The following is a 24,207-nucleotide window of genomic DNA, read 5'->3' as shown; positions in this document are numbered from 1 at the left end:
GTAAGTTTGCCGGACTACACCTCCAACAGTTTTGGCTGCACAAGAGATACGTTGTTGTTGAGATCATTTATTAGTGAATACATCATCTATATTTACACACTGTTGCTGCCACTGCTGATTGATCCATACAGTAGGCTTACTCACACCTACGTCGATTCGTAACATCGATACCATACAGTAGCAACCAATGCAAATACAAAATACGAACTGATCACTTGCTCATGATGGTGTGGACAGCCAGTCCTAAAGATTGTGTTTGAGACTCGCCTGCGGTTTGAACAATGGCTTTGAGTTGAGATTTACATCACATACTAAGAGCTAATTGCGAACTGTTCTTCTCTCACAGCTTATGAAGGTGGTTAATGACATGTGCCCCAATATCACACGGATCTATAACATAGGGAAGAGCTACAACGGCCTCAAGCTCTATGCTATAGAGATCTCGGACAACCCAGGCGAACACGAATTTGGTAAGAATATCAACAAAACTGTATCATAAAATAAAAGGACATCGATCAATATCATGTACACAACCTCAGAGCACTCTCTGTTTTCTGACAGTGAAAATGGAGCCGGGTCCATTTTCAGTCAGAGTTTACACTCTGGATTAGCTGAAGTGGGTAGGGCTGTCACAATTATTACATAATCGTCTAATCCCAATTATTTGAGGTAATCGCAATTATTTTGCATAATTGTCATAATCGTTTCCTTGTTGAGAAATGTTAATATAGTTACAAACACTTTCAAAAAGTAGTGGAAATACCAGATCTACAAGCTCACAACGCGTCGGCGTCGCATTGCGACACGTTGTGAGCTTGTAGATCGGCTATTTCCACTATCAATGTTCTTTAGTATATAAATATAAAATTATATAAGTATAAAATTGTCAAACATATCAGTAATTTCTTTGTATGTTTAGGTTATGTGTCATGATTGCCATGTGCAACTTCAAAGCCTAAAAGCCAAACAGAAATGTAATTGTCGACAACGAATACACAATTAAATCGTTAATCGCGATTATTTGAGTGACAATTAATCGTCATGTAAAATGTCATAATCGTGACAGCCCTAGAAGTGGGTTCAGTTGCACACTTAATCTTTCCCCCTTCATTCTCTAATCTCTCTTCATCCCCATACGTGCAACAAGGTGAGCCAGAGTTTCGCTACACAGCGGGCTCCCATGGTAACGAGGTCCTGGGACGGGAGCTGCTGCTGCTGCTGATGCAGTTCATGTGCCTGGAGTATCTGTCCGGCAACCCCCGGATACGCCACCTGGTGGACGAGACCAGGATCCACCTGCTGCCGTCTGTCAACCCTGATGGGTACGAGAAAGCCTTTGAAGTGGTAGGTCTGAGAGACCCGTACAGAGTACAGCAAGGGTCTTTAACTGGGGGTCCGGGACCTCTAGGGGGTCCTCCAAATCTTTGTGTGATAGAAGCTTTTTTTTCCTCCTTTTTTATATTAACCACTTGAACCCTAGCGTCCATATTCTGAGAACGTTAGCCAAAAATAGCAGATCTACAAGCTCACAACGCCGTTGTGAGCTTGTAGATCGTCTATTTTTGGCAAATCGCTTTGGTGTAGAGGGGAAAAGGAGCAGACTCTGTACTTAGTACAGAGTGAAAGGTCAAGTGATGTATTGACATTTCAAGTGGGTAAATATCTGAAAACACAAATTGACATGAATCCAAAATGCAATGATGATTGTGCTATTAAACAATGAAACTATATGGAATCATCTCTCTCTCAGCTGGCCTGAAAACGTTGAAGACTCCTGGTGTACAGTGTACACAGGTTTTGTACAGTTGCCTCTCATTTCCCATTCTCTTCTATGTCGTTGTCAACATGCGTTTGCATGCTTGCTGGGTCTCCTCAGGGTTCTGAGCTCAGTGGTTGGTCTCTGGGGCGATGGAGCCAGGATGGAATGGATATTCACCACAACTTCCCAGACCTCAACTCCATACTCTGGGAGTTAGAGGCCAAGAAATGGATCCCGCGCAGGATGCGGAACCACCACGTGCCCATACCTGAATGGTACCAGTCCAAGAACGCCACGGTCAGTCACAGGCTGTTTTTTCTTTTTTTTTATGTCTTATTTCAGGGGTCTTCAACAGGAGGTCCGGGACCCCAAGGGGGTCCTCAGAGTTACTACAGGGGAGCCACAAAATCCTTGTGTGATAGGATAATTATTGAACAATTGAACCCTCACATTCCTATACTCCTAGGAGAACTTCAGCCAAAAATAGCAGATCTACAAGCTCTCAACACCTCACAGCACGAGGCGTTGAGAGCTTGTAGATCGTCTATTTTTGGCAAATAGGTTTGGTGTAAAAAAGAGCGGACCAAGTACAGAGTGAAAGGTCAAGTATCGACGATTTATGATTGTATGTGGTTAAGTGTCAAACAAGTCTATGAATCTATCTATGAAATCGATGAGAATCTCCATCACACATTTATACAATATGTAGGAGGGGGTCCCTGCTTCATCTCTCTCTGCTAAGGGGTCCTTGGCCTGAAAACGTTGAAGCTAGTTGTTCACATCACTGCAAGAGTTTGATAGCCCGTCAAGCTGTGCTTTGTAATTTTACAGTTTGCTTTGATGACAGACAAATTCATCATCTGTACCAGGCATCTATCCACAATCCGACAGGGCCCGCAATAGGGCCACAACCAGAATTGAGACCTTGAATACACAATCTCAATGCTAGACCAGAGCACGTTCCTCAAATTAAAGCTTATAGTATAGTAATATAATTGCTACCACTTGTTTTAATTCATGTCTGTACAGACTCATATGTAGTATTAAACGTACAGAAGGAATTTCATGAACATCTTGTGTGGCCATACAGTGACCATAAACTTTAAATTCTAATCAGTTCAGTCCAAAAAGGATGTCTGTGTGCCATGTAATCGAATTCCCTCAAGGAGACAGTGTTCCTGAGATATTGCTTTCAACAAGAATGGGACATACAGACGGACGTACCATAAAGATGGACAGACGATCCAAGAATATAATGGCCAGGGGCTGTCTCCGGTGGAGCCATAAAGAATACGGCTGTATAAAAATGACTATAAACCACAGTATAATGAAGTAAAAAGTGAATGCCATTTCCCTCACCATGCAAAGACACAGGTGTGGTAATTGATAAGCATTCACATTTTAATTGACTATCATCCTTTTATAAATGCAACAAAACAGATCAGACAGCGTCGCCTCTGGGGGAAGGACAAAGCAGCCGCGTTGAGTCATTCAAGCATGATCTATTTCTGGAGAGATAGGGAGTATTTTTGACGAAGCGGCTGTGAACTAATTCAAGCCTAGAGGCAGGGGCGTCACAAGGGGGGGAAAAGTGGGACTGAGTTACTAGGTGGAGGGGCCTTAAATATTTTATACTTTAGCTATTGAAAAATAGCAGATATACAAGCTCACAGCACAGCACTGCGAGCTTGTAGATCTGCTATTTTTGAAAAGTCGTGAAAATGTGCCAAATCTTTGAATATGTATTTTTTAAACGAACATTTGTAACTCAAATTTTGCTTCTGGGGTTGGTCCATGGAAGTGATGGAACTAAATATTTTGAGATGGGGGTCCGTGGCCAAATACATATCATTTTGGGGGTCCTTCACAAGAAGAAGTTTGAGCACCACTGACATAGAAACATAGGTTTTTCAAAAACCTTAGGTAGCAGATCTACAAGCTTGGTGCCGCACAGTGAGTTGTACTGTATATCTGCTGTTTTTCAATAGTTAAAGCACAAAATAATGCGTAATAATGCATTCCCACTGAGGCTAAATGGGTTAAACCCCCTTCCCCTATGAAGAACATTCAAGGGGGGGCCCCGCAGTAAATCCTTGTACCCAGGGCCCAGAATGTGGTGCGACACCCCTGCTGGAGAGATAGGGAGTATATTTGATGAAGCGGCTGTGAACTAATTCAAGCCTAGAGGCCTATTAAAAGACCCACACTCGCGGGTGTTTTTGACGTCGCCGAGAGCACCAGCAGCAGCGAGTCACGCGCAAAGCCTCAGGAATAGCTCGCTGCAGCTGCAGGGACACGAAGAGCGCTGGGATCCTCGTCTGTGCTCAGGAAGCTGTGAAAAACCGTCCTCTTTCTTCTGCCAGACAGGGCTTTAGAGATAGTACAGCTGGTAAACAATGTGAGCGCACACAGAGAGCGGGCAATATCCCTCCTGTTTTCTAATTATAGCTCGCATATAAATGCAAATATGAGCCGTCGGAATTCAGGCCCGGTTCCACAGGGGTGCTCAGTCCTGCTAAGCACCCTCAGTTTTCAAGTGGAGCACCCTCAGATGAGATTTAGAAAAAGTTATCTTTTTTATTTTTTATTTTATTTATTTTTTCGTTTTGTCTTCTAAGTTAGCTAACAATGGCATGTTAGCTTTGAGAGAACCTGCAGCTTGCGCCTCCCCTCCTCACTCATTAGTGAAGCCAAAAGGTGTTAATAGTCGGCCAACGGTAAACAAAGCTTTTGTTTGGCTCCTACATTTGCATGCACATGACATGCATGCACGCACGTGTGACGTGTGGGGGGCTGACTATAGGTTAACTTAGCCCCCCCCCAGGTTAGACCTATGTTTAATATTTTTCTCAACATTTTCTTGTCAATTATACCAATTCAATGTAAAGGAGCCTTTGGCATGAGAAACATAAGTTTACATTGCCTAAGCAAGTATCAAAATAGTAATACAATAAAAAAAAAAGTAGAAAAGGGGGAACATACCTGTATATACAGTTGGAGGGGGGCAGAGGGTACAGCATTGTGTAAACAGGACTATGTCACATGTCCTAATGTACATGTTAATAGTCTATATACAGGCTATAAAGTAGCAGTATGAAATATGAAATACCATTCCTTTAGCAAATTGTCTTTGGAATGCTTTCTGCATAGTAGCCAATAGCCTACTGTGTTTTATTTGTCATTCAATTTTCAACTAGTTTAAAAAGGACCCCAATTTAAACAAGCCCAAAGACCATTTTTATATGTGTTTGTTTTGCTATTTTATTCACCGAATAATAACATGAAATAATACAATGTCTATTTTCTGAGCACCGACGCAGCATGCTGCACACACGAAAAGCCAATCTGATCCAACTGGCATTCGAGAATGACCTCAGTGTTAAATTCAGAGATGAATGGAAGGAGTTACTGCTGAGGAGATTCAGCTCAAACAGGAGAATGCAGCTCTACTGAGTAAAGCCTGACAAGGGCGACATCAGATATTTTTTGCTTTAAAGCCTATTTGATTTTTTCATAGGCATGTCGCATATGTATATATTTTTATTTTACTATTATACATTTTTACTATTTTTTACTTTTTTACTATTGAGAAGCATACTGTTTTATAGATATAAATCCGATAATGCTGCTATACATTCCCCGTTTTCTTTAACTGTTTTTATTATATTTTGACTCTTGCTTGGCAATGTAAAAAGATTTTTTCTCATATCAATAACCCAATAAATCACCTTTGAATTGTATTTGAATTGTGTGCCGTTACTTTTTGCATAGCTTTTCGGCGTCAAGCCTTTCTCAGCGTGGGAGGAACTTATCAAGATAATATCAAATATAATAATAAAACAAAGCTTCCGATTGTTTTGCTAATATGGTTGGTTTAATTGTCTGGCTGTCATTGCCTGCGCAGTGGGCACAGTCTATATATAGACAGGCTATAGGGGGCGCCGCTGCAGCTGCCGCGCTTTATTGGACATAAAACATTTTCAAATATATGGGCATCCTCACTTAAAAGGGGGGCACCCTCAGCCATTGTGGGCACCAGCCGGGCCTGCGTCGGATGATGCGGGGCTTGCCAACTGCTGGAGATTATTTGGTTCTCGTTTTAGATTAAACAGCTGGGGGTTTTCTACGTGGGGGGGTCTTTAACTTTTGAGGCGTTTTATTTTTAAACTCTGCTGGTAAATGGCTGTATGCCTGTTTGATACTATAATATTGTGTGTCACTGCATTGACTCCCATGCACCCCTGCCCCCTTGAGATCACAATGTGAGGTAATTGCAATTCATCACTGTCGGGTGCGAAACCTTGTATGTCAAAAACCATTACTTTTCAAGAAATGGAAAAAATAACCTGTGTTCCAACGTAGTTATTCTTTAGTCATAAGCTCATGTTAATACTCTTCATTGGAACAATATTCATAAAACACGTTGGCAGTTGAAACACTCACTTTCAAACATAGCTACAGGTTGATGTGTTGGAGCTTGTAGATCGGCAATTTCTTTGCTACTGTGTGTGATACAGTAGTATAGTGTACATTTAGTTTATGAAACCACTGTAATGTTAATTGGGAACATAAAAAGTTGAAATATGGAGATACAGTGATATAGTGTAGTGGTTAGAGCAAATGCCTTTCATGCCAACAGTTGGGGGATCAAATCCTGCCTGCGGTTGGTATCAGCAAAAGCATTTTGTGGCGCCCACTGGCCTACTGGTCCAGGCGCATACCACATAGGCATTGATGCCTGACGGTGTCGCTGGTTCGATTCCCGACCCGGACGACCTTTGCCGCATGTCACTCCCCGTCTCTCCCCCCATTTCCTGTCAGTCTACTGTCCTATCTAATAAAGGCATAAAAGCCCAAAAACGAATCTTAAAATATATATCATATACCGGTATATATGGAGATACAAGGTTTCTGCCCGACAGCAACAAATTGTTTTCAATATCCCGGAGTTAATTAAACCTCGGCACTCACACGATTACACCCCCCCCCCCCCCCCCCCCCCCCCCCCACACACACACACACACACCCCCCCCCCCCCGCCTCATAGGTTGCCATGGAGACGCGAGCGCTGGTGTCATGGATGGAGAAGATACCCTTTGTGCTGGGTGGCAACCTCCAGGGCGGGGAGCTGGTGGTGACCTTCCCCTACGACCGCACGCGTTCCCAGGGGGTGGCCAGGGAGCAGACCCCCACGCCGGATGACCACGTCTTCCGCTGGCTGGCCTTCTCCTACGCGTCCACCCACCGGCTGATGACCGACGCCAGCCGCCGCGTCTGCCACACCGAGGACTTCGCCAAGGAGGACGGCACCATCAACGGGGCGTCCTGGCACACGGCAGCAGGCAGTTAGTGTCCGTTTTGTTTTCCGCAAAAACCTGGGGTTTCTGGCTTGCTTCCATGGTGGAAGCTCATTAACATGGTGTTAACGAGCATTTCTCAGCAGGGTTCGGCTTGTTTGAAAATAAAATAAAACAGAGGCAGGGGCTTTTTGTTTTTTTTACCACTAATGGCCAGTATAGTTCTGCGTATGAGAAATAGCAAAGATAGCCGCACTTTCTAAATGTAAATAGCAACCTGTTTGTGCAGGCTTTATTGTAGACATAATTATTGTAATGACATTGTAATGGGAAAATGCCTATGGTTTTAATATTGCTGTATTGGTAACCATATTATGCTTCTATAATATTATTATAGAAGCAATAACCCACTACAAGCATTGGTAATATCATTAACATATCACATGTAATATCATCAATCCCTTGGGATACAATAGCAATATACCAGTAATTGCTTGAACCACATGCCACAGACAGGTATACAGTAACAGGTACAAAGCCCCCAACACTATGACTCAGGCACAATAGTTCCACCAATATTATTGGTCGGATCAACAGTTCGACTAGCCGTGACGTAGTAGTATTGAAGTGGTTAAATATAGATCTATTTTTTAACTCTTAACTGATTTTATCTTACCTATTAACTTGGTTGTCTGCCAACCAGTGTTGTTTTTGGCGGGCATTTTAGATTTTGTCTTAGTCTTAGTCTTTTTGACGAAATGCTTATTAGTTTTAGTCAGATTTTAGTCATTTATATCCTTGATAGTTTTAGTCTAGTTTTAGTCGACTAGAACTCAAAAGGTTTTAGTCAAGTTTTAGTCGACGAACCCACACAAAGGTTTTAGTCCAGTTTTAGTCAATAGTTTTAGTCAAAAAGAAAAATGTGTCTTTAAATAAATAAATTAAGTATGAGACATTGGAAATAATCAAAGTTGACAGGTGCAATTGAATCCATGAAGCAATAGTACCGGTATATAGGCTAATAACAAGTGTATATTACACCTGCCCCATCCTATTTATATGCACAGTTCACACAGGAGGCAATATAATAATATTAATAATAATAATAATATTGTAATCTATCTATAAATGCGACAAATCTCTGTCTGTTTGTTTGTAATCCGCGTATCTCGAGAACCGTTCGTCCCACCGGCTTCAGATTCGGCACGCGCGTTCCCCGCCGCCGCGCGGAGTGCAGTGCCAGGCCTCGACCCGACCCGACTCGCGGTTTTCCGAAACCGGCGCGAAACGTTCGGAATCTCCTTATGCGGAGCTGATTGTTGACATCAGGCTGTTCCGGAGGAAATCGGCGCAAGCGCTGAGTCATTGTGACATCACTTCATAAAAGGCTCTGACATCACGTACGCCACATGAGTCAACACAAAATCTCTGTGAATGTGTATGTATGTATGTAATCCGCGTATCTCGAGAACCCTTCTTCCCACCGGCACGCGCGTTCTCCAGATATGGGCATAAAGTCTGACATCAGAGTTTTCCGCAACCGGTACTGTGTGTGCAGAGATCTTCATATATGGGCATAAGTGGACAAAGACAAACAGATGGTCAAAACGGGTCCTATGACAACAGGTATATTGGGGTTTGCATTAAAGGGTGGGGCATTCATGGGGTTTGCATTAAAGGGTGGGGCATTCATTCCCTATTTCAAATTCGGCACGTGCGTTCCCCACCGCAGCAGGTAGTGCAGTGCTCGGCCTCAACCCGACCCGACCCACGATTGTTTGAAAAAGCGACAGAAATCTCATATATGGGCATAAAATGGACGCAGATAAACAGATATCTCCATATATGGCATATATGGGCATACAATGGATGCAGAATCACAAAGATCTCCATATACGGGCATAAAAGGGACACAGACAGACAGATACAGAGATCTCCATATATGGGCATAAAATGGATGCAGATAGACAGATATCTCCATATATGGGCATATATGGGCATAAAATGGACCCAGAACTATAACTGCAGTGATCTCCATATATGGACATAAAATGGACACCGACAGACAGATACAGATATCTCCATATATGGGCAAAAATGGACACAGGCAGACAAATGGTCAAAACGGGTCCTATGAAAACAGGTATAATGGGGTTTGCATTAAAGGGCGGGGCATTCATTCCCTATTTACATTGTTCCGAGTTGGCCAGGTCGCCGACTAGACGCTGGGCCGCCCGAAGGGCGGCCCAGCTTCTAGTATAATATAATAATACAATATGCATCTTTTTTGGTATGGTATCACTGAACTGGCCACTTGCACTTTCACACTACAGAGTACAGACAACACACACACACACACACACACACACACACACACACACACACACACACACACACACACACACACACACACACACACACACACACACACGCACGCACGCACGCACGCACACACACACACACACACACACACACACACACACAGTACTGTTGAGTTCCAAGGATTTACAAGTGACGTCACAGTCGTACGCAACGTCCGTGGCTGCTATCCGGAAACAAACAACCCATACGTCACTAATATAGCCTTTGGGAATAATAGCACCGCAGCCAGCGACCTCCGCATCCATGATCCAGCGAAACAAAGTTTGCATCAACAGTTTGCAACAAACAATCCAATTCATTTACGTTTGCTTAAAAGCCAACATTAGCCTGAAGCTTAGCGCTAGATGTTAAAGAAAACGTTGCAATAGTATTAGTAGGAAAGCGACCACGGATGGGTCCAGTTGTCAACTTGTCAATAAGCAAATCGACTTCTCAGCAAGGCAAAGGAGTAAGGACTATCATTTTGTTAAAAGGACCGTCAGCTTACCGGATTGGAATAGCAGCGAATAGCAGCCGCTCCGTCGTCGTAAGTAAGCCTGCATTATTTCCTGGATTGTAAAATAGATCCATATCGTGTCTTCTTTTCCGACGCGACGACCGAATCTATTAATTGATGGTGACGGCGCTGCTGCATGAGGCAGATACAGTAGGTCTTTCCTCAATCAGATGATTAGCTTTCATTTCCCAATAGAAAGTTAATAGCATTTCCAGCAGTAATGTATGCAACTAACTTCTGAAAAGTTGACAACAACAAACAACACGTGTGTATCATGCCGACATTCCAGCCAATCACAGAGCCTGTTGTTATATGCGTCCTAGAACGTTCCATATGATTGGCCACTACTCCTCCATTGAAACAACTTCAGTAACATTGTATGGCTTTCACCTTTCATGCATGTTTATTTAACGTCGTCCGATAGACCAGATGTTCGTCTCGTCTTCGTTACGTCAACGAAAACACACATTCGTCTCGTCATATTTTCGTCAGACTTATGTTGAGCTCGTTACGTTAACGTCACGTCATCGTCGTGAAAAAAAGGGGCGTCAACGAAATCATTTTCGTTAACGTCTCGTCAACAAAAACAACACTGCTGCCAACAGATCATTGTCTTTCTTTCGGCAGGTATTAATGATTTCAGCTACTTGCACACCAACTGTTTTGAGTTGTCGATGTACGTGGGCTGTGACAAATTCCCTCATGAGAGTGAACTTCCGGAGGAGTGGGAAAACAATCGTGAATCACTGCTTGTGTTCATGGAGCAGGTACGGCACACACACACACACACACACACACACACACACACACACACACACACACACACACACACACACACACACACACACACACACACACACACACACCTTTTGTCCGTGTGTCATTTTGGAACTATATTTAGGAAGTGTGACTTCACTTGTTGACCTGGAGTCTTGTTTTGTGCAAAAATGCTGTATTCATAGCGTTCCAACTTCTTACACTTATAACATTCTGTAGAGTGCTCACGCATCTTGTCCTGAAGCCTCACGATGCTGATTTATTGTAAACTAATGTCTTTCTTGACATTTGGGAATAAATCCCTGAAGTGAATGGCAGTAGGCAAAGTGCCTTTGACAAACAAGGCAGCTCACTCAGTGTGCACGTCTCAATGCTGGATGAAGAACGATCTTGGCAAATTGTCATATGTTCTGCTGAAATGTACATAATAAATCACAAGTCCTCATCATACTTTACATACACATCATGTACATGACTAAGTAATAAAAATACTGGTCTGCTGGGAAATGCGGTAAATAATGACACTGACACCCACCAGAGAGCAGTCCATCAGAATGCTCTGAGGTGGTTAGCGCTAGATTGGATGGACCGGAGGGCGCTCACTTTCTTTCACTCTCAACTGAATAAATGCATGCCTTTCTACACTTGAAGACAAGGCACGTGTGCCAACATCGAGGCCATGAAGCTTGTGAGGCACGCCCGAGCGGGCAGCTAGGCAGAGTGAGTGTCCGTGATGAGCAGTCGATGGCCTCGCACATCCACGAACGCGCTGTCCGAATTGGTCAAGCCCTGGTGGACAGAATAGGTTATCACCTTCAAAGTTGCACATACACAGGACGTTGAGTGAAACAAGATAAGTGCTCCCCCATGCCCGACATGGGGGAGATTCCTCCCTGTGTTATTTCAAACATGATTCAGAAGAGAGACCTGAACTTCAGCCATTTCGCTTGTTGACAAAGTGAAACACCATTCGACCATTTATTGTCAATATCGTATCTACTGTACAGTGGCATAGTAGCATATTGAATTTGCCTTCATTTCCATGCAGATAGAGAAATGTGGGACATCTCCCACATATATTGTACATGCTCTTTTGCATCACCACTGAGCAGAAGTTACACATGTGCTGTTTCAAGTCTTCAGGCTTTACTGCTCTTTTCCTGAACATTTCCTGCAAATGCATTTTGCAGGTTTCTTTCCCTGTTTTGCCTTTCAAATTTTATGGAGAATGGAGCGTATTTTTGCAGAAACCCGCAAATGGCAAAAAACAAATCCATTCCCATTGAAAAGCAGAATCCAACTTCATAGGTAGATTTAAACTTCGAAGTCAGAGAGGGTCATAAAATAGCAAAAATAGACTATCTACAAGGTCAATGTTCTGCCAATCCACTGGAAATCTACTGTCTTGTCAATGGCAGGACGTGCGTGAAGTTTTGAGAAATGGCAAATCTGAAAAGCTTTGGTGACAGAGTCCTAATGCTTTTCATGTACAGGTGCATCGTGGGATCAAAGGTGTTGTGAGGGACCTGCAGGGGCGTGGTGTTCCAAATGCCATCATCTCTGTTGAGGGAATCAACCATGACATCCGCACAGGTACTTAACTTCACATATTAGCTAGGGCAGTGGTTCTCAACCTTTTCAGGCCGCGACCCCCAAAATAATCATATTTTAACTGACGAGCACTAAGAGTTGAGGCATTACATGTATAACACGGTTCTATTGAAGCGTTGTGAGCATGTAGATCTGCTATTTTCACAATTTCTGCTTCTAATGTTTGACAATTTGGCCAATATTTAATTTGTACTTTTAGAGGTATTAAATAGTCCTTAAATTGTCACTTTAGAAATATGCAGATACCCTCTATATACACTATACTGTATACTGCTTAGTGAGAAAACAGTGTTTCACATTAAAGCTACCAAAAGCCTATATTAGCCTTTGGATTTTGCAGCCTCTTTGATCACATTAAGCTCACATCATCTGGAGACCCCCTAAAATAATTTGAGGACCCCATGGGGGTCCTGACCCACAGGTTGAGAACCACTGCGCTAGGACATCGTTATTAAAACATCAGCCAGGTTCACGGCTCTTTGGCTTCCCTGTGAAACTCTGACATCACATCATATTGATGACTTATTATGGATGACAACAGTAAAAAAAAAAAAAAAAATGTGAAGAAATGTAGCGCTCCTCTGCATAGCTGTTCGTGCAATTAGCTGTGTGGACAAACCCGGAAGGATGGACTTACAGAAATCTGAGGGACATACTGTACATACGGGGGGCATACATCTAAGATGGCTCGCCCCTTAGGCCCCACACCATAAGAAGCTGTGTTATAGATGCAACGTGATTATATATTTCACGCAGCAGATAATTTCCTGTTTAATTAACGCAAAGAACAGCAAAAACTAAAAAAAACAAAAAAATCAACCTAACAGTGTTCAGTTTGCAGTATGCAGTTATTTGTCTTGTGTCCGTGAAAAGCTATGTGAGTAAGCTTATATTTTTGCAATGAAAGCAACGGGAGCTACAGTACCACGGGGCTTAAGGGATTCCCACGGCTCTTCATTTGAGCTTATGTTTGCTCTGGATGAGTCACTTTCAAGCAAACCAACAGAGCATTCCTAGGATACTGCAAGGAGCAGGATATAGAGCACTGAAACAACTTAGCAGTTGATGCATGCAAATACATTGCTCACGGGATGTGGGGGGTCCATATAGCCTCGTAAAGCAGGCTAGGGGGTCCATGCCTGTTATAACCCCCCACCCCTCAGGTCATTCAGTCTTATCGTTAGTGGGGAAAGGTTTTATCCCTGCTTCTGATCAGACTGAATTAAACATGCATTTCCTTTCCTTTTGGGAAATGTATGTTTGATAATATAACGATTTTACTATGTACAGATGACCTCTATACACTTATGTTACTCTAGTATATACCGTACTTTATGTTGGTTTGTTCACTGTTGAGAAAGAAAACAATGTTGCACATTAAGTTAATCATCTGGGGACCCCCCCAAAATAATTTGGGTCCCGACCCACAGGTTGAGAACCACTGCTGTAAGGCACAGCATAGAGCACTTAACAACACTTAAGAGGTTGTTGTTGGCATCACACCGACTTGCCAGGCAAACCCTCTCAGGTCTCGCACACTGCACTTTGCCATCAGAGGAGCAGCCTCAAGGTTGTCTTTGCCAATTCATAAAAAATAAATAAATGTTGCCTTCTAAGGCAAAATGGTTTTGTACTTAAAAGCGTGAAATCGAATGGCCAGCAGTACTTCAGCCAGTATTATTCCTGGAACTTTGCACGAACCACCGTTTCCTCCCGGAGATCGTTATACTCCCCCCCCCTTTGGCCATCAAGAGAACATTTTGGACTCTTAAAACTGCATCTTATTTCCAACTGCCTCCCTGCAATAACGTTTTATTGCAGGGAGGGCAGTGGGGGCAGTTGGGGCTTGGCTTTGTGTGGGAAGGTACCCACAACTGTGTACCTTTGTACGACCCCAACCGCACATAAAGAAATACAACCGGCCCCTCACTCCAAATGAATCATCAGCAGCCACCGCGCAGAGAGGAGACAGCGAGGGAGTGTGGTGAGACGCACATCAATATGTGAAGGATGTTTTCCCAGACTCTGCTCGGAATTACAACTCATTAGCATTTTATATTGGCTCGTTTACAGCAACCAATTAGCTTTCCCCTTCTGCCACCGGAAAGCGGCGGATGCAAATGCAGATGTGCGCGCGCCGCCGTCGGGGGCCAGCCGTACATCAACGGCACTGACATGACTGCCATCGTATTTCATTGGGCTCAGTGGTACAGTACTGAGGCACGGTGTGGGCGCTGGGTGAACCCATGATCGGGAGGAGGTAAAGCTGTCATTTTCATGAGTGAATCCATCGATGGATCACAGACAGTTCACAAGTTCACTCAGCAACGCCCACACACCATGCTGGGCAGAGATAAGCCACGCCAATCCAATGAGACGAAGCAGAGCCATCTTTAAAATAAAATAAAATCACAATAAAATAACTCAAATAGAACATTGTTTGTTGTGGTGGCCCCTGGGTGCAACCTTTTGTGTATGTTTACAACTGGTAATCTGTTGTATACTACAGTAGGTTATATAGTTTTGGGTTATTTGTAGATATTGTGTGTTTGTTTTGTCATCTGATTATTATGGTCTGATACTTCTTTACAGCAGATACTGTAGATGGGTCATGACTAGAGTAAAAATCCAATTTTCTTTTCATACATAAAATAAAATATACAGTATGTATATATTTAAAAAAAATAATTGTATACATTTAAAAACAAAGAAACAAATCTAAGAAATGTCATGAATAAATTATTATAAATGAAGTAGTGAAAATAGCACAAACTTTCAACGCAACGCGTTGTGCGCTTGTAGATCTACTATTTTCACTAGTTTGGGTACCGGACAAAGGTTTAATCTCTCGTTTGGATCTTGACCTGAAAAGTTGGGGAACCATTGCTGTAGAGTAGACCAACCAAGTTTTCTTTTGCCATGACTTCAGTTCGTACTTAGAAGTTTTAGAGGATGAAAACAACAACAGGGGAACAGTCCGACTCAATTATTAGCATACGTGTAGGCGTAGTCACCTATAAACAATGAATAAATCAACTCATACACACACATGCAGGCACACACCACCTGTCTCTTTCTCATGCAATTGCTCTGATACTGTATGTCTGTGTGCGTGTGTACATGTGTGTGTGTGTGTGTGTGCATGTGTACGTGTGTGTGTGTGTGTGTGTGTGTGTGTGTGTGTGTGTGTGTGTGTGTGTGTGTGTGTGTGTGTGTGTGTGTGTGTGTGTGTGTGTGTGTGTGTGTGTGTGTGTGTGTGTGTGTGTGTGTGTGTGTGTGTGTGTGTGTGTGTGTGTGTGTGTGTGTGTGTGTGCGCGCGTCTCAGCGGCTGATGGTGACTACTGGCGCCTGCTAAACCCCGGAGAGTACCGAGTCACAGCCAGGGCAGATGGCTACAGCTCTTCCATTAAGAAGTGTGAGGTAGACTACGAGATGGGAGCCACACGGTGCGACTTCACCATTAGCCGGACGAACCTATCACGTATCAAGGAGATCATGGAAAGATTCAACAAGCAGCCTCTCAGATTGCCCGGGAGGCAGCCGCAGCTCCAAACTGGCGGGCCCAGACAAAGACGTGCAGGGACATAGGGACCTCTCATTGGAGCAGGAGGTAGACGAGGTTCTCTGCTCTCGTCATATTGGGCTGCGATCAAGGCTGGGATTGGCGCCGATTCATACAGACTGTTGATGGAGTCGCCGTTTACAGGCAGGCAACGCATCGAGATTGTCTGCTGCTTAAAAACCACTTAAACCCTGTATACTTTGTTTGACTGGGGTCCCCCAGGGGTCTGTTCTAGGCCCACTCCCAGTTTTTCCCCCTCTACACCAAATGCCTTTGCCCCGAAAGTAGCTGATCTACAAGCTTGTAGATTTCCTATTTTCGGTGAATGTTCACCTGTTAGGACATGCCCAGAACAGGGACTCGAGGATTCATGTGGTTAAAAATGAGATGCTTGTTTTTTGGTTTGGTTTTGCCATGGCATAAGCTCTGTGTGTAAGAACCTGGTTTTCTTCTCATTTGCTGGCTGACTTTGTTTAACTCAAGGGCCATATACTGTACTATTAATTATGTGTCCTATTTTTCCATTGATATTCATTATTCAGGCACACCCTGGGCTTGTCCACTGAATTCAGATACTATACTCTTTGTGAACTGAACACTTTGAATATCCAAGTAAAAATCCCTTTAAAAAATGTGGTAATCAGAAGAGGAATGACCTTTATATAACACTTACAAGCCGTTACAAAACCTTTTTTTACCAGCAGAACTTATACAGTTAAAGCTTCATCCTTACAAGCAGTCCTTTATATCGTTACTCATTGACTCAGCGACATTTTGTCTCTGATTTGTGGTTTTTATACAACACATTACTTTTTGCAAATTATTTAATAAACTATAATGTTTGTCTTAACTGGTAGTCAAGACTCTCTTTACTAAATGAAGTGCCAATGCTGCAGATATCCCTGTCCGCAGGTATTGTGTCAGTCCTGTGTGTGTGTGTGTGTGTGTGTGTGTGTGTGTGTGTGTGTGTGTGTGTGTGTGTGTGTGTGTGTGTGTGTGTGTGTGTGTGTGTGTGTGTGTGTGTGTGTGTGTGTGTGTGTGTGTGTGCGTGCGTGCGTGCGTGCGTGCGTGCGTGCGTGCGTGCGTGCGTGCGTGCGTGCGTGCGTGCGTGCGTGCGTGCGTGCGTGCGTGCGTGCGTGCGTGCGTGCGTGCGTGCGTGCGTGCGTGCGTGCGTGCGTGCGTGCGTGCGTGCGTGCGTGCGTGCGTGCGTGCGTGCGTGCGTGCGTGCGTGCGTGCGTGCGTGCGTGCGTGCGTGCGTGCGTGCGTGCGTGCGTGCGTGCGTGCGTGCGTGCGTGCGTGCGTGCGTGCGTGCGTGCGTGCGTGCGTGCGTGCGTGCGTGCGTGCGTGCGTGCGTGCGTGCGTGCGTGCGTGCGTGCGTGCGTGCGTGCGTGCGTGCGTGCGTTGGGTCAAAAGGTCAAAATGTTCAAATGTCAGAAATGTCAAAATTACAATAACGTGGGACAGAATATGCAACCTAAAATTGACGTTGACATTTAAGTATGTTTTCATAAGCGACATTATGCCATCACTGTTTAATCAAAATCCAGTACTAGGAGTTTGATTGATTGATTGAACACCTTATTAGTAGTTCGCATAGGAAAAGCACATAACAGCACCGTTCAGATGCAAAGTCTACGAATGGGTTCCCCTGAATAAATAAAGGAAAAAGAATAGGATTCAAACTCAAGAAAGCACTAAGGCTTGTTTACATTGGGGTCAATTCATTCAGAAACAGTCACTGAACATGTTTCATAGCCACCCTGTCATTGGGTTCCAAAAAAAGCTTGAATGACATTTTGTATACACAGTACACACGTGCACACACAACATAAGCAGCTAACCCTAGCAGCAGCAGCAGCAGCAGCAGCAGAAAGAAAGGTTCCTACCTTGAGCCGTCTTCTATTCAACTTCATCAGTTGTGCGAGTGATGGCCAGGGCCAACCTTTGGAACCCATGGATAGAGAGATGCAGTAGAGTCCGCTTTGCTCTAGTTCGTCCCCTGATGAACCCTCCAGCGGCGTCGATCCTCCATACATCTGTGCTAGCTTGCCAGTACTTTCCTCCCCTGCTGGGAGTTATGACCTAATGACAATAATACCTGGAATTTATATTGCGCTTTTCTAAGTTATTATAAGGAAAAAAATGCAGTCACTGAATAGGCCGCTGTAATTTTTTATTTGGATAGTTCAATTGCAACTAAACCAAATCAGATATTGATGCTCAACAAACTCTAATAAATGTGCAGGAGAATGTACTGTATTTCAGCACACCCTTTAGATTTCTCATAACATCTTTTTTATATTTTACATGAATATAGTAGCATATTTTTACATTTTATGATTTTATTACTGTAGATTGTGTAATAATTACTGCCATAACGGTACTACTTCCAAAAGAAAATGATAATGCCTATAGAGTGATTAGAGTAGGCTACTTTTTATATAGCTACAGTAGACATAGGCTGTATAATACTGTAGCTAGGTATACAGATAATATGACTTTTCCTAGGTGAATAGGGATATAAAATCATTCTTCTTCCAGCTCAAACATTGTTAAAATCGAGTCCTTCTTTTTGTTATCATTTGCAGACCTTGAAAAAGTAATTCATTACATGCTTTTTCATCCTACATATAATTTTAGAGATCGCTCAGTCGTAGGTCAGTCACAAATGCATTTCTACCTTTATCTCTTCAGCAACTGATCCCAATTTTCACATTTTTCATTGGCCATTAGCATTAGACAGAGGCTGACGGAGCCCGATTTCCATTTTCACCAAATTCAAGCTATTTATTCGTGTTTTTATACCACTTCTGTTCAACTCAACTTCAGCCTGTTGTCAGGGCAACGGTCCGTTCCTCCAGGCCATGGGATCTGTAACCCCACACCCACCAATCTCACAGTTAGGAATGTTGCAGTCTCTCTCTCTCTCTCTCTCTCTCTCTCTCTCTCTCTCTCTCTCTCTCATGTGGTTTGCCTGCATGCACGGGTCACTCATGCACCGGGTGCATTTGATGTGTGTCTTATCTTCCGACGGGTATGGCAAAATTATGTAGAGCAAGCGCATTCTCACGCACGCACCAGTTACAGTTACTTTCTCCATAACCCACACTCTGCACATATATTGGAGCACATATCTTCAAACGGGTAAGGTCTAGTTTCATTAAAACGAATTTTCTCTTCCCTACACTTTATTTTTACATGCACACATTGAGCTAGGCCTACATTGAAATCTGACAAGGGTAGTTTATACCTTGAAATAAATTGAGAGATTAAATATAAAGTGCCATTACACACGGCAGTTGAAGTTCTGTTCTCTATTGTGTGTAAATGTTAACTCACCTCTGGTGAAACGAGGCTTTCTTTCAGCTGTCACAGACTCACAGGTGTGACACAGCAGCATTATTCACTTTCCTGACAACATTGACAACTCTATTTTCAACTTCCATGAGGTAGAAGTAGAACGGTAGGCCTACGTTACACCGTCACGTTCTTTATTTACTTCCAAACATAACGGAGCTTGAGCTCAGTTTGACTGTGACTTCTGACAGAGTGTGTTTGCAGCAGGTGCGTCGTGAGGGGCGGGGAAACTGGAGGAGTTTAAAGAGCCCGCGTGAAGCCTGTTTACGGAGTCTACCAGTCTACCAGCGTTGCCAGATTTTGCAAGTGAAATAAGCAACCATGCAACCAGGTTTATGAAAACAAGCCCCAAAGAAGGGTTCCCAAACTTTTTTTGGCTCAGGGCACCCCTATAAATATTATTTTCATCCTACAATATTTATATTTATGCCGTATTTTAGCGATTATGTTGCGAGGAAAACGTTGAGATAATAGCCATTTTGGTTAGAACTGACTGAAAATAACTTTGTACTTCAAGTTTAAAATGATAGGCCTACTAAATGTGTTTTTTAAGTGTCCAAATACATTCCAAATATTATCAAATTATTTCACAGCACCCCTGGACTGCCGTCACAGCACCCCAGGGTGCCCCGTCACCCACTTTAAAAACCCCTGTACTATATTAGGCAACAGCACTTTAAACCTATATATTTACATTGGATATGTGAAAATAGCTGATCTACAATCGCTTTCTGAGCTTGTAGATCTTAAAAAATATCTAAAAATAAATAAAAGCAAGAAATGTATATATAATATAATTAATATAATATAATTATATACAGTACAAGAGACTTTACAGAAAAACAAGCCCAAAGACGCTTATAGTAAACAGACATGGCACCTCTAATGTCTAACAATAACCTGCTTTCACAGAGCGTCTTCTAAAGTATCTGACAATAACACATTATTTTGGCTCTCAAAATAATACAAATTTGTTTTGTTTGTAAGACTACAAGACTAAACAAGGATGTCGCCTCCAGTTGTCAAGCATGCACACTTTAGATTAAAGGTAGGGTAAGTGATTTTCTTTGGTTATAATAAGTGTTAAATTAATTATAGCCCGCTCATTGTTTTAGACTAAAGTGTTTGTTCAGTTCAGTGCTACATTTCTCTCCAACTCTTTACTTAATAGAAAATTCAATTTCATCCAGTCAGGATAAAATAAATAACTCATAAAGTGAAATTAACTGAAAAGGTTACATTACATCACCTGGAGGTATGCGAGTGACATCACTGTTGCTGGAAGTTATGTGGGAACAACTACTGAGTGGCAAAAAAGAATTTCTGCCATTGACAGCCCATACATCCAAACAGAAAAGTCCTATTTGATTGTATTAAACAAAGTTAACTCACCAACATTGCGGCTGTACTGAAAGCTTGAATTATCCTCTTTCTATGTGCAAAGTTTTTGTTTCATAAAAATCCACCTAGGCATGTTATGAGCTACTTACTGTCAAGACATTCTGTGCAAGGGATTATATTTCCAAGTGGCAGAGTTTGGAAGCGCTCGTTTTCAACAACGCAACATCCTGCTGCCTCCTGCATTATGTGCAATTTAGAAAGAGGTGTTATGCAGGACCGTTGAGTGATTTGCAACTAGCACTCCCAAACTCCAATGCTCCTTGCTGCTCAATGTTTTGCCACTCAGTCTAGATTAGGGGGTGGGTCCCAGTGGACATGCATACCCTCTATTCATGGTCAGAATGCCACATTCCCCCCTTAGTAGTGGAGTAGGCCTGACACCTAAAATGATTCTCTTATACATGTTTGTTTTAATTTGATGACAAACATTGATTCTGACCTACCAAGGGCTGTGAAAGCAGGCAGAATGTGACATTGAACTGCATGTATGTGGCATTGCCTCAACTGTACCAGGCATTTGTGTATTATATGTTGATAAGGGTTTATGAGCGGTGCTAGCTGCTCTAATATGACTGTGTGTAATGTATGTCCATGCAAGATGGACAGCCCCTCAAATACGTATCCGTATGTCCATTTTCTGATTGGACAATGTAATGATTAGACTTCATGTGGGTCTATCGTGGGTCTATCCTGTGACGTCATGTGGGTCTATAATCAGCACCACTCACTTCACACTGGTGTGATTTCACAATGCGTTATTAGCCCCCCCATCTTTGCCAGGTTACAACGTACAAATGTAAAGTCTATATATGGGCATATCTGCACGCCCGCCACTTTATATTTTAGATTATTATAGCCTACTTGGAATACCAGATTGAAGGGTTAGCCTATAACAAATCAGGGCAACCCAGATGAGTCTAAACTGGCATGTTGTTATAATCTAGGATCTAGGTGGCCATACACAAACTGTACACATACACATACACATACACATGCAAGCACACACACACACACACACACACACACACACACACACACACACACACACACACACACACACACACGCACACACACACACACACACACACGCACGCACGCACGCACACACAGACTCACACAGACACACACAGACACAAGCACAACACACACGCACACGCATGCATGCACACACAAACTCACACACTCATGCACGCATGCACACACACAGGCAGGCATGCACCCATGCACGCACAATGATTTTCCCAAACTATTGGACCCAATTCTCATTTCTCAAGGTACCTGTCCGGTCGGCAGCAGGAATCTCTTAACAGCCATTCACACCAAAGAAACATGCACGCAGTCTAAGCGCATATAGGAACACATTCTGTGCGCCTCCAGTCCGCAATGGCTGTTGTTGATTACAGTTTACAGTTTACAGTTTAGGCATTTAGCAGACGCTTTTAATCCAAAGCGACTTACAATAAGCAGATAAAAACATCATAATAATAAACAAGATAATATGTCAGTACATCAACAGCAATATAACAAATGCAAATGGATATCTATCTAGGAAAAAAAAACACAATATAATCAAAGTTCTAAAAACCTAAAAAACAAATGCTAACTAGCTTCATGTATGGTCATTGATTTTTCTGTAGTGCTAAGGGTTTAGGTGGAGTCTGAAAAGGTGAGTCTTCAGTCCACGGCGAAAGCTAGCGAGTGAGTCCGTTGTTCTAAGTGCGACAGGGAGTTTATTCCACAACTTGGGGGCCAGGAGGGCAAACTGTCTCGGACGAGTGGATTTTTGCCCTGGAGTTTTTAGCGAGGGTTCTGTCAGCATCCCTATGTTGGCTGATCTAAGTGAACGGGTGTGGGTGTAGGGGTTGATCAGGTTTTGGAGGTATGGAGGAGTCATACCTTTGGCTGCTTTGAAGGTCAGCATCAGTGTTTTGTATTCAGTGCGGGCCGCAACCGGGAGCCAGTGGAGGCTGCGGAGAAGGGGAGAGACGTGAGAACTTAGGCTGGTTGAAGTCCAGTCGTGCCGCAGCATTTTGGATCAGTTGGAGAGGTTTAAGTGCACATGTCGGGAGACCAGTGAGGAGAGAGTTACAATATATAATAGTCAAGTTTTGATATGACAGATGTCTGAAGGAGGAGCTGGGCTGCCTCCTGGGTGAGGAAGGGTCTGATTTTACGGATGTTGAGTGTCTGTCGGATCATTTCCCTGTCATTCCCCACAGCCATAGCTACACACAGAGCTGCTTTCATCGGCTTCAATGAACCTTTAGGCTTATTCAGACCATTTGCGTGTTGTGTGTGTGAGCACACGCATCCCATTCATTTCCAATGGAGGCTTGCGTGCAGACCGTCTAGCGCGATACGGCAAAATTCACGCTGAACGCACGCTGACAAGAACAGCTCTAATTTGAATGATGTTAATCTCAACCGACTTTATTCAAATCTTGTGCGTGCTTGAGCTCTTGAGGTCAATGAAAACAGCGCTGCTCTGTGAGTCTGCGTGTAGGTATGACTGTGGGGAGCGACAGGGAAGTGATCAATCAACAACAGCCGTCGTGGACTGGAGGCGCACAGAATTGTGTTCCTATGTGCTGCGTGTGTGTTTCTTTGGTGTGAATGTATGGTTTATGCTCCAGCTTGAGCTCCCTGCAGCCATTCATTCTTCCATATGGGTTGCATAAGATTCCTGGAAGGCGGTGGGCGTGGATGCTGGTGGCGGAGGATGAGTGCTGAAACCCCTGTCTGCTGTAGCTCTGTGCAAAAAGACACAGGGAACAGCAGCTGACCCCTGCCTGCAGTTCAAAGGCCAGCGCTTCCTCAGAAGTCTGTCCAAGCTTTGAAGTGTGAGCATGGTCTGTCTGGATATCACAGGAGCGGAGTGGCAAGAAGCAGCGTTCAACCAGCTCTTAACCTCCCTCTCAACCAGTGCTGCTGAGCTGCTAAAGCAGATTAGGGCTCATGGTGGGCTCAGGCAGATTTGAAGGACATCAAAGGGGACAGATCAACAAACACAGGGAGGATGCTCTTGGGGAAAACGTTGTGTAATTATATCCTATACATGGAATATTGCAAGCATAATAGTCCATAGTATGTGCATGTTGCGTGCTGTATTTTAGGCCCAAAGGAGTTATGTGCATGTTGCGTGCTGTATTTTAGGCCCAAAGGAGTATTGTATTAATGTAGAAAGTAACAATGTCTGCATTTATTTACAGTATATATTTTTTTAGTGCTGAATAGCACTAAAAGTCTTATTTTGGCTCGTGGGAACCATTAGAGGTGCCCCAAGCTGAAGAACCAGTAGAGAACATATATGTTGAACCCAGGGTCCCTCAGGGTTCTATACTTGGTCTCCTTTGCTGAAAATAGATGTGTCGTGTAAACGTTTGTAGATCTGCTCTTCTGTCATAATGTTTGCCTACTATCACTGAATGTTCACTTATTTTATGACATTTCCAAAATATGGATGTTAGGGTTTATGTGGTTAGCAGGTTCTTTGAATGGCAGTGGTGATATACTGTATACTGTAACACCTCAGAGAACTGCTGAAGCACTGCAATCTTTGCGTGTA

At 43.2% G+C, this 24,207-nt stretch overlaps 1 protein-coding gene across 1 annotated transcript in view; it reads left to right on the top strand.

The window, feature by feature from the left end:
• Positions 1 to 15,910, top strand: part of cpxm2 (carboxypeptidase X (M14 family), member 2) — a gene marked incomplete at both ends in the record, with an annotated part of 70,941 nt that extends 55,031 nt beyond the window's left edge. The window contains 7 exons of the mRNA XM_080747297.1: positions 347 to 470; positions 1,148 to 1,344; positions 1,877 to 2,056; positions 6,807 to 7,104; positions 10,562 to 10,701; positions 12,205 to 12,304; positions 15,648 to 15,910. Of these exons, the coding sequence (XP_080603423.1) occupies positions 347 to 470; positions 1,148 to 1,344; positions 1,877 to 2,056; positions 6,807 to 7,104; positions 10,562 to 10,701; positions 12,205 to 12,304; positions 15,648 to 15,910 (1,302 nt within the window). The remainder of the gene's footprint in view (positions 1 to 346; positions 471 to 1,147; positions 1,345 to 1,876; positions 2,057 to 6,806; positions 7,105 to 10,561; positions 10,702 to 12,204; positions 12,305 to 15,647) is intronic.
• Positions 15,911 to 24,207: the final 8,297 nt, after the last annotated feature.

Source organism: Nannobrachium achirus (assembly GCF_963921795.1).
Source record: "Nannobrachium achirus genome assembly, chromosome: 18".
In the NCBI taxonomy this organism is placed as follows: domain Eukaryota; kingdom Metazoa; phylum Chordata; class Actinopteri; order Myctophiformes; family Myctophidae; genus Nannobrachium; species Nannobrachium achirus.
This window is presented reverse-complemented; position numbering and strand designations above follow the sequence as displayed.